We start from the raw sequence: 15,616 nt of genomic DNA on the forward strand, positions 1-15,616 counted from the left end.
TCAAAACATTGTGTAGATTAAACCTTAAGAAAGCAGTATTGCAACCCACAAGGGACTCTAAGGAGTAGAAGTGGGCATAGATAGGGTGGTGGGTGAGTCTTCCAGCAGCTCAAGGGTAGTGCCAGGTCGTCCCCACTACTCCCAAGGCTAGGACCCTCTCCACCATCACCACTGGGGGAAGCTCTGGCATGGTGGTTATTCCCATCTCTCTGTGATGTAGGGGAGTCGTCTATCTATCTGTTGCTTTCATTGGTTAATTGATAAAGAAAACTGCCTGGCCTGATAGGTCAGAACATAGGTAGGCAGGGAAGACATAACTGAATTGTGGGAGAAAGAAGCAGAGTCAGAGAACCGCCCGCCATGAAGCTGGTCAGACATGCTGAATCTTTCCCGGTAAGCCAAGACCTCGTGGTGACATACAGATTATTAGAAATGGGTTGAATCAATATGCGAGAGTTAGCCAATAAGAGGCTGGAGGTAATGGGCCAGGCAGTGTTTAAAAGAATACACTTTCCGTGTAATTATTTTGGGTATAGCTAGCCAGGCGGGTCAGCGGGAAGTGGCCCTCCGTTCTTTCTACATCTCTGGCTGGCTCTGGTCCTCACTTTTTCTTGCAGAGCCCAATTACATGAGACTGGAACTAAACAGGGGCTAACTTACTGGGTGAGCAGGCACATGTCTGGAATGCTACGTTCTAGAAACACAAGCAGAGGCACAAGCTGGGGTTCAGGACCAGCTTAGGCTGCACAGATCCTGTCTTTAAAACAACACCATATTCCACAGAGAGAGTATCCTACACACATTGGTAATGACATTGATGGCACAGAACACTGTTAGTGCCCAGCCCAGGAGCTTAGACCAGAAAAATTCATTTCTCTGATTAGAATTTGTCCTGGCCTGAAAACCCTGTCTCTTGTTTGCTATTCCACATGTTTTATTTAGCTGTATCCAAAGTACCAAGGGTTAAGAATAATTTCCCTACCTTTCAATCTTCTTTAAAAAAAAAAAACACTTTCCCCAAGACAGCTGAATCCCTTTTTATCTTTCCTCAAGTCTTCCATGGCACAGAAAAGACTAAGAAAGTGTGGTTCACTGTCTTTTTGATCCAAGGCTTTGCTTCCATTTCCAGTGATACTGATGTTTCGCTAACTCCATATGTAACATTCCCCTCTCATTTTCAGTGACCTTGTACCCATCATCTCAGTGACCCACACACTGGTGCTGCATTCTTTTGTCTAATTAGGGCAGGAGCTTATGCTTGAGCTACTTCTGACCAGAGACATAGGCAACCCTGGTCACTGGGCCATGCCTAGAGTCACAGGTAACCCAGGTCCCAGGCCATGCCTAGAGACACAGGTAACCCAGATCCCAGGGCCTCACCTAGAGACACAGGTAACCCAGGTCCCAGGGTCTAATTTAGAGACACAGGTAACCCAGGTCCTAAGGCCTTGCCTAGAGACACTGGTAACCCAGGTCCCATACCTTGCTTAGAAACACAATTCTTATTTTCCAGTTCCTCTTGCTTGATTTTTCTCTGAAGTGGTGAGAACTCCATGTCAGCACAGACAACATGACTCCCAAAGACACAATCATAGGATTACTTCTGCTTCCAACAACAGCCAGTCTACCACAGGACAACCCAGCTTCCTTCAAATCCTGTTCCAAATCACCCACCCAATCAAAATCTGTACTGTCAGCTCTCCATAACAAATATTAAGTAAGACACTACAGTTTCCCATGACATAAACCTGCTCCATTCACGAGCAAAAAAAAAAAAAAAATACACTTATTTGCCAGGCGGTGGTGGTGCACACCTTTAATTTCAGCACTTGGGAGGCAGAGGTAGGCGGATCTCTGAGTTCGAGGCCAGCCTAGTGTACAAGAGCTAGTTCCAGGACAGGCCCTAAAGCTACAGAGAAACCCTGTCTCAAAAGACCATATATAAATAGTTAGATAAATAAATAAATAAGTACACTTATTACTAGTCACTCACCATCAGAGGTTTCTGGCTGACAGACACCCAGTTTTAATCCTAGCGTCATAGATTAGGACATTTCCATGCTGCACATTTTGCCTCTAAAACTCTGAAATCCCAAATGCTTTGAAACCAGAAGGTTTATCACAAATATTATGTACAAAAAAAAAAGAAAGAAAGAAAAATATATTGTGTACAAAAAGTTTGGATCTGGGGATATTTTGGATATTTATTTGATATTTTCTTTCCTAAGTCAGTAACTTGATAATTTGGTTAGTAAGATAAACTGCTGCGTTTTGGCTTCTGAATTTAAACACAGAGATCATTCTCAGCCTGTGAGCGTCATCGGAATACCCAGACATTATCTGAGAAAGCTTTACCCCCCTCCCCCATAGGGCCAGGTCTCCAAGCTGCCTTTTGGAAACTTGGTTCACTCTACCTTGAAGGATATTTCTGTTGTCATGGTGAATCCATGGGTGATGACGGGCTCTTCCTCTGCGGTCCTTCCCTTCCAGCAGTCCAGCTCCACACAGCGACATCCAGACAGGAGCACCTGGCGATACATCTCTACAGAGGAGTTCCCAGCCAACTGGCCAGCTGCAAAACAAACCCCAGAATCCTCTGAGTCAAGGAAAGCATGGGATGTGGTGGGCTTCATCAACAGCTCTTTTGGCGAACAAAGCACTGGAGTCGCCCAGGTGGCATCAGGGCTCCCTAGTGTGGGTTGGGAGGAGAAGAGAGGACAGGAGAGGGCAGAGAGGAGTGGAGAAAGGTGTTGTCATAGTAAATGACACATACTGATTATCTGCTTACTGGGAGCCAACGACTCCAAATTTATTGGTTTGCAACCAACAGTTAGTCTTGAAAAAAAAAATCGACTGTCTGGTATAACTTTTATAAGAAACAAGAATTCACTCCAGGTAATGAAAGGGGCACAGAGCAGTTGAGTTTCCCAAGTTTCCCTGGGGAATACATAGACACACACACACACACACAGCCTTGTTCATGGAAGATACTTAGTAAGTGAAGATGGTAGGACTCCCTAAATTGGTGAACAGTTTTAATTCATATTAAATCCAACAGAAATTTGACTGCAGAAATTGATATTCTGACCCAAACATCACATGGCAATATTGGTAGTGGTGGTGGGGCTTAATTAGCCAATGTAATCTTGAAAAATATAAACAAAAAAATCACACTTTCCAATTTTAGAACTTACTACCAAGTTATAGTAATCAAGACAATATGACAACATTATAGAAAGAGTACACAGGTAAACACAAAAGAAATGAACGCTTAAAAATAAACCTTCAGTTCATCACTCACTGACTTTCAACAATGTAGTCAGTAAAACTCAGTACAAAGAAATCAGTGTGTTCAATGAGTCGACCTGGGGCAATAGGACAGTCACATGCCAAAACAAACAAACAAACTGGATCCCTATTTCACACCACATTGAATAAATTAATGCCAAATTGATCAAGTCCTGAATGTAAGAGCTAAAAATACGAAGGTCGTAGAAGAAACACAGGAAGCTCCAACGATTGTGTTGTGTGTAGCCAACACCAACAGTGTAAGCATCAAAACGGATACGAGGAAAACTTGATTAAATTGATATTTGTGAGCAGAGCCAAAGGAACCTAGTGAAGCTGCTGCGTAGTTAGATAGGAGTGAGCAGTCTCCACCAGCATCCTCATAATTAGTTTTGAGCGTGACCTTCCATGTCCTTGTTAAACACAATGATTCTGAGGGAGGGGGAAGGATGACAACAAATTCCCTCTGGATCTGAAATACCATGCGGAAGAAGGAGAAAACGCCACAACTGCCCCTTGGCACTTTAAGATACCACATTAAATAATAACTACAGGTCAGACAAAAGGAGGAAGAAGGAGGTAGCAACTTTTGTGAAGGCACTTTGAGGTGGGGCTATTTCCTCCTAGTAAAATATCTGTTTGCATATTTGTACTTTTTGTTTTTCCTTTCTTTAGTTTTTTTTTTTAAAGTATGCTCTAGTATGTGATTCTCCAATGAATTATAAAGCTTTCTGAACCGCCCAAATTATCATAGGACTACTATGTGGTCAGAGGCTTTCCAGAAGAAAGACATACCTAGTCTCTTCCTTCAGAATGAACCCAAGGGGCCATGTCAATCACCTGGGCAGAAAACACCCCTAAGGCAAGCTGTTTCTTCCATAGATTTTAGAAAGCAATACAAAATACACCTAAAACTGGAGATTGGAACCTGGGTCAGTATGACTAACTACTGTCTTCTCTGCAGGAGAGTGCTTCCTTCTCCCTTTCTTCTTCACCTTGCAATAAGCTCCACCCATCCTCCATATTGTTTTCTGAGTGTCTTTCGAGTCTGAATTCTTTTGGCAAAGGTCACCTGGTTTGGGGACCTGAAGGGAGCTGGTGAGATCAGAGTGTGTTCCATTCTATGTTTACCGCATACTGATTGTATAAAACGTTGGCTTCAGGTTGTCTCGTTCTGAAACACTCCGTTTACAAACAGCCTTCGACTCCAGTTTGAGGACAGACGCAGAGGAAGAATGGCTCTGTATCTTGACTGGCACATGGCTACCACCATGCATCCAACTTCATGAAGCATAGCATAATATGCAGCTTATTCTTGACTGTGAAAAGGGTGCTCCCCTATGAATTTATTACCATGAATCGGGACCTATAAGCAGATGTGTGTATCAAATCTATAACAGTAAAACCAGGTACCAGGATCAAATGAACACACAAGACTGAGAAAAGAATACAAGACTTGGGCCTTATCAAAAGAAGGACACCCAACACCATTATGACAGTAACCCTTGCGGTGGAACAATCTTTTCGAACACTGTGAAGATGTGTTGCTCTCATTGGTTTAATAAAGAGCTCAATGGTCAATACCTAGGCAGGAAGAGGTTAGGTGGCACTTGAGGGATAGGGAGAAAGCACTGGGATGAAGAAGGGCAAAATCCCCAGTCAGATGCAGAGGAGTCAGGACGCATACAAGATGAGGTAACCAGTCACGAGTCACATAGCAGCATGCAAATAGAAATGGGTTAATTTAAGTTATAAGAGCTAGATAGAGACAAGTCTAGTCTATCAGCCAAGCTTTTATAATCAATAACAAGCCTCTGTGTGGTTATTCGGGAGCTGGCCGATGGGACAGAATATTTTGCCTATGGACCCCGCTGACCTGACTTGGTGTATGCTCCAGGCACAGACTGGCAGAGAACACTCAACTCTCTCAGGGGCTTCAACTTGGCTCAGTCTCCCAAGGCTGAGGCAGCCTATCTGACTTGACATCTACCCATTCATATGGACTGGGTCCTGTACTTTATCACCATGGCCTCCATGGTCCTGCATCTCACCTGTGCAGCTGGACTAACCTGGGTTCCCTCTGACTCTATGCTTGACTCTACATCAGCACCTCTGGCACACCTCCAATAGGGTTTGCTACCTAACACCCATATAGACTCTCTTTGCATTTCTATCAGCCTCCTGCTTCTGCCTCTTAATAAGGTCCTCTGAATGCCTTGAACTCTACTGAGGCCTCTTCACGCCCATGTGGCCATTCTGTAGCCTCCATTTACACATGAGCACAGATAGATTGACTGCGGAAAAGGTAGTATATGACCTGAGAGCTAGTATCAGTAGCCAAGGCTGGGATAAGGCGTGCTGATGGTCAGTGTCCAGCCATCACAGCAAATTCAAGCTCCTTGGCAACTTGCAGCCAACAAAACTCATGTAGCTTGCGAACTGACTGTGATTCAAAAATTTTGAGCGCTGTGGAAAACACAAACATGACTGTCTATGTTTCTGAGGAAAGAGACTCATGACAGGAAGCCTGAGTGAGATCTCTTGTCACAAAGTTATGAAATTATGATAAAGCTATGGCACTGATAGACAGTGGACAGATGGACAAGTACTTCTTTTCTCATTTAAGAAGTAAAGGAAAGTCACTAACCTGAAAGATATTTATTTATCCATTTACTTAATGTCGACGTGTAAGCACTGCACCACAAACGGCGAAGCTGCAGAGGGTAGAAGGTGCTACCCAACCCCTGAACTAGAGTTATATTGGTGGATTATGAGTTGCCATGCATGTGCTGGGACCTGAACCCAGTCCTCTATAAGACAAGTAAGTGCTCTTAACCTTGGAACCCTTTCTCTAGTCCTGACAGCCTATCAAGTCACTGAGGACTTGATAGAATTGTTTTTAAAACATTAATAATAGATACATTTCGGAACAAGTCTTTTATCAAACAGACAAATTGAAGTTTCTTTGATCAATACATCACAAACTTATATGTTTTATTTATTTATTTTTATTTATTTGGAGTCACAGTCTCGCCCTGTAGTCTAGGCCAGCCTCACATTAAAATCCCTCCTGCCTCTCCCTCCTTAGCAGTGGGCTTGCAGACATGTTTTCTCTCCTTTGCTCTTTTGGATCTGTTTTTATATAGCCAATTGAAAGATGACCTGTGGAATAAAAACTGCCAAAATGACTTTGAAATGGACAACATCTGCCCTGTGGAGACACACAGGGGAAAGGAAATGGGATTAGGCCAACTGGCTTAATTTTATTTTATATGCATGGCACAATACCCGACCATCAGCATAACAAAGGACGGTGCTCCTCAGTGCTATACAGCTCTAGCAAAGGCACTGAAAGGCTGGTTAAGTACATTTGCATAATCACTTTTCTTTCCTAGAAAAATTAGGGCATTTAAACACACAAATGTCTTTTTGCAAAGACAAAAAAAAAATGCTGACAGAAGAACCTGCAAAACTCCTGATGCTGGATAATCAATTTGCCATTTATGATTGCCTCAAAGTTTATTGTCACTGCAAAACTCTCCCCAGGATGGCTACATAAAGGAGAAGGGTGGGGGAAGTGAAAATTAACACTGTTGTTATTCGTAAACTTCTGAATTACGGGAAGCAAAGAACTGAAATAATCGTAAGATTAATTCATCCAAAGGTTTGTTCCTGCACAAAACAGCGTTGGTATAAGAGAACAAAGCAGGTCTGTAATGTACTGCTATTGTGATATCTAGGTTCACTGCCAACTTTATAGACTCTAGGCTCACCTGGGGGATGGGCCCCTGGGCACGGCTGTGGGGGATTATCTTCATTCTGTTAACTGAGGTGAGAAGACCCACCTACTGTCCTACTGTGCATAGCATCTGTGATGGCCATTTTTGGTTGTCAACCTGACTACATCCGGAATTAATTAAAACCCCAAAGTGGCTAGGCACACCTGTGCTTAATTGAATCATGTGGAGTGGGAAGATGCACTTCTAATCTGGATCTTTGAGGCAGAAGACACATCTTTAATCCAGATCTTTTGAGGTAGAAAGACCCACCTCTAAACTGAGCCACACCTTTTGCTGAAGCCTATATAAGGACATGGAAGAGGGAAGCTCTCTCTCTTTGCCAGCCACCCCCTGCCCTTTTCAGAGTCTGTTCCTTCATAGGCATTAGAACCTATTTCGTTGGGTTTCTGGTGTATACTGAAGATCAGCTGACATATCTAGACACGTGAACTGAACAATCAATGGATTCTTGGACCTTCTGTTATAGGCAGTCATTGGGTTAACTGGACCACAGCCTGTAAGTATATATACTTGAATATTTAGACGTCTCTCATAGACATGTCCACAGGCTGAGTTACTCTAGAAGTCCTCTATAGACACACATGTATGTATACACATACACACACACACACACACACACACACACACACACACACACACACGCTTTTCCACTCTAAGTTCTGTTACTTTAGAGAATCCTGACTAATACAACATCATCTCCAGATCTCCAGGCTGGGATCGGGGATAAAGGGAACTGAGCAGTACTCTGGACTCGTCCCTCTTGTCCTGATTGTGGTTGCCATGGGATCAACTGCTTCAAATTTCTATCACCGAATTTCCCTACCATAATTAACTGTGCCCTTGATCTGGGACTCAGAATAAACCCTTTCTCCTTTAAGCTGTTTGTGCCAGAGCAACTCACCACAGCCACAGGAAACTGAAGACAGTTGTCTAGGGGTTGTGGGAGATGTGTCAGTACGGCACCAACGCCATGACATAGTATGCAATTTCTATCTACATTGTCAAGACTTTGTTAGGCCTGCCTACTTTTCTGAAGTGTAACTTTCCCGTTTTCTTCTTTTGATCTCAGTTGGCAAACCTGGGCATGTTCTCTGGGGTACTCTGGGCTTGCTCACTCTTTCATTATAGAAGTTATCTCACTTGCTCCCTTCGCCCCAATGTGGTTCCCTGCAAGTATTTTCTCTTTTTGTCCTCTTCTTCATCTCCTTCTTTGAGGGCAGCTGATGAAATTGACAGCTTGCTTATCCCTACTGCTGGGTTGTTGTTGACCTCAACTCTAATAAATCTGTCCTTATATGCTTTCTTCTGCGTCCATTCTTAAATGCCATTATTAACAAGACCAAGAACCCCGAGAACTGACCCTGATAACCCTGGTAACACTTACCACCCTAGGTAAAGTATCCCAAGATTTTTGATACAATAGATGCTGCAGAGAGCTTAGTCTTGGCTGACCATGCATGCCTTGACCTGGCAAGATGGATCATTATCAGGCAAAAGCCAAAATTATCATGGGCTATTTTAAGTCCATTGGTAGCCAATTACCTTTACTGTAAGTGCGTGCGTGTGTGTGTGTGTGTGTGTGTGTGTGTGTGTTTGTGTGTGTATGTGTATGTGCGCGCGTGTTAGGGGGATCATACTATGTAGCTCTGATTTCAGTCTTCCTGCGTCTGCTTCCCAAGAGTCCTAGGACTGGTTTCAGTTCCATTCCCTTTCCTATCAGACCTCACAAGCTATGACTAGTTGACACCAGCATCTCCAGACCTCCAGCCTTCACCAACCCGAATGCAAAGAATTCCATGAGATGATATCTGGACCTTTACTACACCCTGCCCCATTAGGTTTCCATCGATGTCCTTGAAATTGGTTCCTGTGTTTATTAATGCTTTCCTTTTCTTTGGTGACAACTACCAAACTTGATACAGCCTCCTCTGTAGCAGAACATATCATCCAGGGTAACCTGGATCTCTATTCCTGGGTCAGGTTCACTCATACCTGGCTCATGATAAACTGTTTTCTTGTCTCCTTCAAAAGCAGAGAAGCTATTTTATGTCGATAGTAACTAAGTAAAACTGGAATGCTCTGTCATAAATGATTCAAAGGACTTTTAGAGACATTTCTGTGAACTGGCTTACAAATGCATTCGTCATTCAAAGAGCAGTTAGAAGGAATTGAATGTACTTTATGGAAAGTGTGGGGTTTGTGAGATGAAAATATTCTGAAAACATTAAAAACTGTGTTTGCCATCCAGCACCTACAGCTGCAAATGCCCTCCAAAGTAGATCTCTTGCTCCTTCATGAAATGAACAATTTTTATAAGAAATAAAGTGTCCCAAAGAAAGCGTATTTTTTTATTGATTTTATTAAGCTAAAGATTTTTCTTTGCTCCCCTCCCTGCCTCTCCCCTACCCTTCAACCCTCTCCCATGGTCCCCATGCTCCCAATTTACTCAGGAGATCTTGTCTTTTACTACTTCCCATGTAGATTAGATCCATCTCTGTTAGGGTCCTCATTGTTTTCTAGATTCTCTGGGATTGTGATTTATAAACTGCTTTTCTTTGTTTTATACTTAAAAACCACTTATGAGTGAGTACATATGATATTTGTCTTTCTGGGTCTTGGATACCTCACTCAATATAATGGTTTTTAGCTCTATCCATTTGCCTGCAAATTTCAAGATGCCATTATTTTTTTCTGCTGTGTAGTACTCCATTGTGTAAATGTACCACATTTTCCTTATCTATTTTTTTTTTGGTCAAGGGGCATTTAGGTTGTTTCCAGGTTCTGACTATGACAAATAATACTGCTATGAACATAGTTGAGCACATGTCCTTGTGGTACGACTGAGCATCCTTTGGGTATATACCCAAAAGTGGTATTGCTGGGTCTTGAGGAAGGTTATTTCTTAATTTTCTGAGAAATCAACATATAGATATTTAAAGGGGCTGTGACAGCTTGTATTCCCACCAGCAATGCAGAAGTGTTCCCTTTACCCCACAACCTCTCCAGTATAAGTTGTCATCAGTGTTTTTGATCTTGGCCATTCTTACAGGTGTAAGATGTAATCTCAGAGTTGCTTTGATTTGCATTTCTCTGATGACTAGGGATGTTAAACATTTCCTAAGTGTCTTTCAGCCATTTTAGACACTGAGTTCTCTGTTTCGGTCTGTACTCCATTTTAAAAATTGAGTTATTTATTCTTTTGATGACCAATTTCTTGAGTTTTTTGTATATTTTGGATACCAGATCTCTCTCTCTGATGTGGGGTTGATGAAGATCTTTTCCCATTCTGTAGGCTGCCGCTTTGTCTTGTTGACTGTGTCCTTTACTTGACAGAAGCTTTTCAGTTTCAGGAGGTCCCATTTATTAATTGTTTTCCTCAGTGTTTTGCTACTGGGGTTATATTTATGAAATGGTCTCCTGTGCCAATGTGTTCAAGTGTACTTCCCACTTTCTTTTCTATAAGGTTCAGTGTGACTGGCTTTATGGTGAGGTCTTTGATCCAAAACTCAAAACTTGAGTTTTGTGCATGGTGATAGATATGGATCTATTCTCATTCTTCTACATGTTGATATCCAGTTATGCCAGCACCATCATTTGTTAAACATACTTTCTATTTTCCATTTTATATTTTTTTGCTCCTTTGTCAAAATCAAGTGTTCGTATGTGTGTAGATTGCTATCCAGGTCTCCGGTTCGGTTCCCTTGGTCCTCCTGTCTGTTTTTGTGCCAAGAAAGCATTATTTTGAGAAAAATCCATATCCCCCAACTGTCCAGTTTCTTGGAATTCCTATTATCTTCCTTAGTAGTGTCATAATTTCCATTCTTCTCCCTTTCTCCTTAAAGTCTTAAGTTTACTTTATTTTCATCCCTGAAATTCCTTACTCCTCTTCAGATACCACAAGCTCCCACTATATTTGCATATGACTGGGGCTACCGACTGGGGCTATGTCCTTTGCCACTTGAGCCTTGACATTTCTAAAGCTGCTTCTTGATATCATCTCTGCCTGATCAAGAACCCTCTTTGCAATTCAGACTGAATTCCAAGCTGCAGCTCTATTCCAGACAGATGGATAATGGTGCCTTGAGTCGGCCCGCAGTCTCCCCTTGCCTTCGTCATTTGTGGCAACACTGGTTACAGTCAGGGGAGGCTTGACTCTGATTACTAAGGCACCCAGGGAGAGAAAAGACCAGAAACTGGGAATTAACAGCTTCACTACTAATCCAACCTTCTGAAAAATTTCTCACGCTTTAAAGCCCGGCAAGTAGCCATTTACCTTCACGTTTATCAATGTTTTGATGTTTCCCTTCAAAGTGCTATGCTCTCAAAATGTGATACCCCTGTCAACTGGGGGTTCTCCCTCTGTGAACACTGTCACCTTCAATAGATAGAGATGGGCACAATTGTTGCCAACTTTCAATTCTGTGAGGCTCTTCCAGGGCCTATGGTCTCCCAGCTGCACCCGGGAGAGCAATGCAGGTTACCAAGAATGCATTGAATTCACTGTTGTCCCATTGAAAACACAACACCCTCTTGATTATAGATGCCAGCGATATTAAAGGGCCTGACTGAGAAAGTATTGAAGGTACAAAGGCAAAGCCATTCCCTCTCCTAAGAAAATCAATTTCATCTCTAAGCCTTATTGTTGACAGAAGTATCAGCAGCAGGTCTGTGTGTGTGTATATATATATATATATTCCCAAACATGCTCTCTATGGGAAGTAGTGGTTACTGGGAATACAAATATAAGACTATAAGACACTCCCATAACTTTATTGCCTGATAGGGGAATGAAATATGAATAATAACAGCTCCTGTCGAGCAGGCAGTTTAAACTCTCATCATCATCCTATACTTTCTTTCTCCTCCTTCTATTTCTGCTTCCCAAAAGAACATTATATTAGGTTTCAATAGGCTTGAGGGTCTCCTCCCAGCCCCGGAAAATAAATCTAGAATCTTCTCAGGCTGTCATGACAACTCCATGTCCATGGAGGTAGTCAGCGTGGCCTTTGCTGTATGGTTTAATTCTGACAATACATGCTAAGAATAATGGAAAGAATACTGAATGGGGCTGGAGGAGTGGCCCCTCCAGTGGCAACCTCTAGAAACTTGACTCTTATAAAAAGGAATCCATCAGGGACTTTCACAGAAGTAGATATGGATATTGCTTATAGAAAGTCCATGCTTAGGATGCACAATCAATCTGAAATCCTGAGACCCAAAAAACAGGGAGAGTACCTGAGAACCTGATAACATTCATGGATTCCTAATTGAGCCAAGCCTCGGCAGCTGATGTTTTGCTGCACGAGGTATAAATTCCTCACTCTTTGGGTCATTTAGATGGCATCCAATCATGTTCAGCCACAGGGACCTTTGCGTTTTGAATTTATCTTCATTTTATAAAGGAATTAACGTAAAAGTGTCATTTAAAGGTAAATTCAAGCAGAGCTTATTTATTTCCCAAGTTGATTCCACCACTTAGTTTTCTTAGGACTGCATATAATTTAAATTAAACAAAAATGATAAAAGCTTGCACATGCCACAGTCTAGTAAATGGGAGAGAGATAAAAGAAGGGAGCGGGTGGCAGTCAGCTTGGGGTGAATAGTGGTTGGTTCATAAGGGAACAGCCAGGCTTTATCTGCAGCCCAGAAAATATAGAAAAGAAGGGAATAATGATCTGAGATCTTCAACGAGATAATTTAATTAATCAGATTATTGGGACAACTAATTCTAATATTTTTCAACATTAAATCTCAAATCTTGCATTTGGTTCTATGTGAGATAAGGGTATTAATTAGGCAAGGATACAGATCATAGCTGCCTTTATATAGAACCATTATCTTCCAGATTTTTGGAGATCAGGAAATTTTATGAGTTAGCTCTGTTGCCAGTTGAAATGATTATATAGTGTTCCTCCTGGAGAGAGGCTTTGCTTTTTTGTTTTTTGACTTTTTTTCCTCTTTGAGCCACTTGGATAGATTCCTCAGAGAGAGACAATAACTTAAAATATAATTACTACAGGTTCACTGCCAAGACTGTACAAAATTCTCAAAAGTGACTGTTATCATTAATAACCAGTTAGTCCTATGTATGTATTTTTTAATCAGATGTATTTTTTTTCCTTTTGGGTCTATCTTCACGTTTAATCAGGGGGCAGTAACAGGGACAGAGAAGACACAAATAAGAGATTGCCAAACAGATTCATTCCTCGGGCTGTATATACTTAATTTTTATAGTTCCTGTGAAGGACATCAAAAAAAAAAAAATCCAGGTTTTGAAACTCTTCTTGTTTGGGTTGAGAGTGGAGTGCCTCAGAAATACAAGTTCGTACAGTTCTCCAAGGAGAGCAGAGTAGTGACAGGTGGCCAAGATAGGTGTCACCAGGTCACACAGTCTTAACTCCTCTAATCAGAACACAGCCCCACTGGTGCCGCCCTCTGCTTGAGCCCAGCATTGCTTAGGCTTATGTGAATGGGACCCTTCTTCGGCTACCTCATGCTCCTAAGAAATACGATTTCTGGAGTTTCCATTTGTTCTAGAAATGGATCTGAAGCACAGCTACGTACCTGAAAAAAATCCAAGACAGGAGACAGGTGAGGGGCTGCAATCCATGTTTACAATCTCATTTATTTCTTAGCCATTGATTTTTAAATTTAATTGGATTCTGCATTAGGCTTTGATTACATATATTTTCTATTTTAGTGCACGTTTAGATGATTTGGGGGAGTATGAATTTTTATTACAGAGACAGTCATATTTATTCAAACCTCTCTGGGAAATAGGAGTATTACATTCATTTTGTGTGTAAATAAAGCAGCAGCCTTATGAAGTACAGGCATGTTTTGACCTATAAGTCAAAGAAAGGACTTTTCAAGCAAAACCTTGAAAGTCTATAGAAATCTATCTTTCCTCCCTTCTTCCCTTCCCTCCCTCCCTTCTCTCCTTTCTCTCCCTTTCCTTCCCCTACTGTTTATGTGGAGTTCTTCTCTAATTCCTTACAGGAAAGTGAATACTTTGACTTGAATTAGGAAAGTGTAATCTGGTGAGAATTGATTTGATCTAATTCAAATCTGTGTAATGCAGACCACAGCATAATAACAGCCCAAAAGACAGAGCAAGAAAACCAACAGGTAGACTACTCAGGATCACGACAGCAGTTAGCAGCTCTCGTGGTTTAGAATCTGTGTTTCTGGAAACGTGTCCACTGATGTTACTAGAAACCAGATAGTGAGACACAATAATCAGAAATTACGTTATGCAAATTAGATATAGAAATGTGAAGATGCCGGCTTGAACTCTTTTCCAGTAAATAGTCATCAGGCTGGGGATGTCGCTGACTACTAGAACATTTGCCTACCTTGAGATGCCCTGGGTGGCATGCCTAGAAGAACAGGTGGAAAAAGTGAGTCCTTCTATTTCCTAGCATCTAAGCATTTCAAATATGCATTAATATGCAAATATCCTAGGTAGTTTTCATTAGTGAACAACCACTGTACAAAACAATGGGCTTCCTTATGAAAATTTCATACGTGTTTGTGATGTACTTTGATGTTATTGCCCTATTCACCCCCTATTGTCCTCTCTCTCCTTCCTACTAGTCCCTTTCAGTTCCCAGAACAGTGCCTCATCTGTCTCCAGGCACGCATTTTTAGAGTGTGGATTTTGCATATGGTTCCTGGTGATCTCTAGTTCTATTCATTTTCCTGAAGGACATCAAACACTCTGTTCTTCTTCACAATCAAATAGTACTCCATTGTGTTTATATACCATTTGATTTAGTGAGGCTGGGCCTACATCCTGGCTACGGGAAAGTGCCCCAACACACATGGATGTCCAGGAACTTCTATTGAAAGCTGAATTGGATTTCTTCAGGTACACACCCGAGAATGATGTAGCTACACAAACAAGAAGCTCTGTTTTCAGATTTTTTTTTTCTTGAAACCTGTGCACCAGCCTTAGCATAAAGGAACCTGATTCCTCTATGGTCAGGGAACAGAGTTATGTTGGGAGAGGAGGATATTAGTGGCTGCCAAGAAATTAATCTGCATGAAAAATCATTGCTGAAGTGCAATTTCTAAAAAGAAACCATCAAGGGAGTTTTAAGCTATATTCTTTGTATTCAATGCTGTTTGTGTTTCAAAACACAATTCTATTGTATTTCAAGACAATAATTTTCCCATAACTGTTATTGTGATGTTACAATGTAACACAATATATTACCAGCAACTGCACATTATTTGGCTTGCTAGTAATTATACATAATTTGTTCCACACTAAAATTACTAATGGACACAGCTGTAGAGTTAAAAATTTAAGTTGGAAGATAGAAGTAGAAATACCTTTTGTGAACCAAGTCTAAGAAGCAAAAATAAAAAGTTTCTTTTGTAGACTTATCTAGAGCTTGTCACTGAAATAGTTTGGAAACGATGCCTCCTCACACAGGGTCCACATTGTTATTAAAGTACTTTGTTTCCAACAGAAAGGGACCAGGGCTCATTGTCGGGATTGGGCGGGGGGGGGGGGGGGGGGG

At 41.5% G+C, this 15,616-nt stretch overlaps 1 protein-coding gene across 2 annotated transcripts in view; it reads right to left on the minus strand.

Moving 5' to 3' along the window:
- The window catches only part of Plcb1 (phospholipase C beta 1), a 700,152-nt gene that overhangs the window by 169,635 nt on the left and 514,901 nt on the right, over positions 1-15,616 (minus strand). For both annotated transcript variants that reach the window (XM_087911176.1, XM_087911177.1), the window contains exon 11: positions 2,415-2,572. In XM_087911176.1, coding sequence (XP_087767302.1) covers positions 2,415-2,572 — 158 coding nt within the window. The remainder of the gene's footprint in view (positions 1-2,414; positions 2,573-15,616) is intronic.

The sequence above is a fragment of the Myodes glareolus genome, chromosome 10 (genome assembly GCF_982192425.1).
Source record: "Myodes glareolus chromosome 10, mMyoGla1.1, whole genome shotgun sequence".
Lineage (NCBI taxonomy): Eukaryota > Metazoa > Chordata > Mammalia > Rodentia > Cricetidae > Myodes > Myodes glareolus.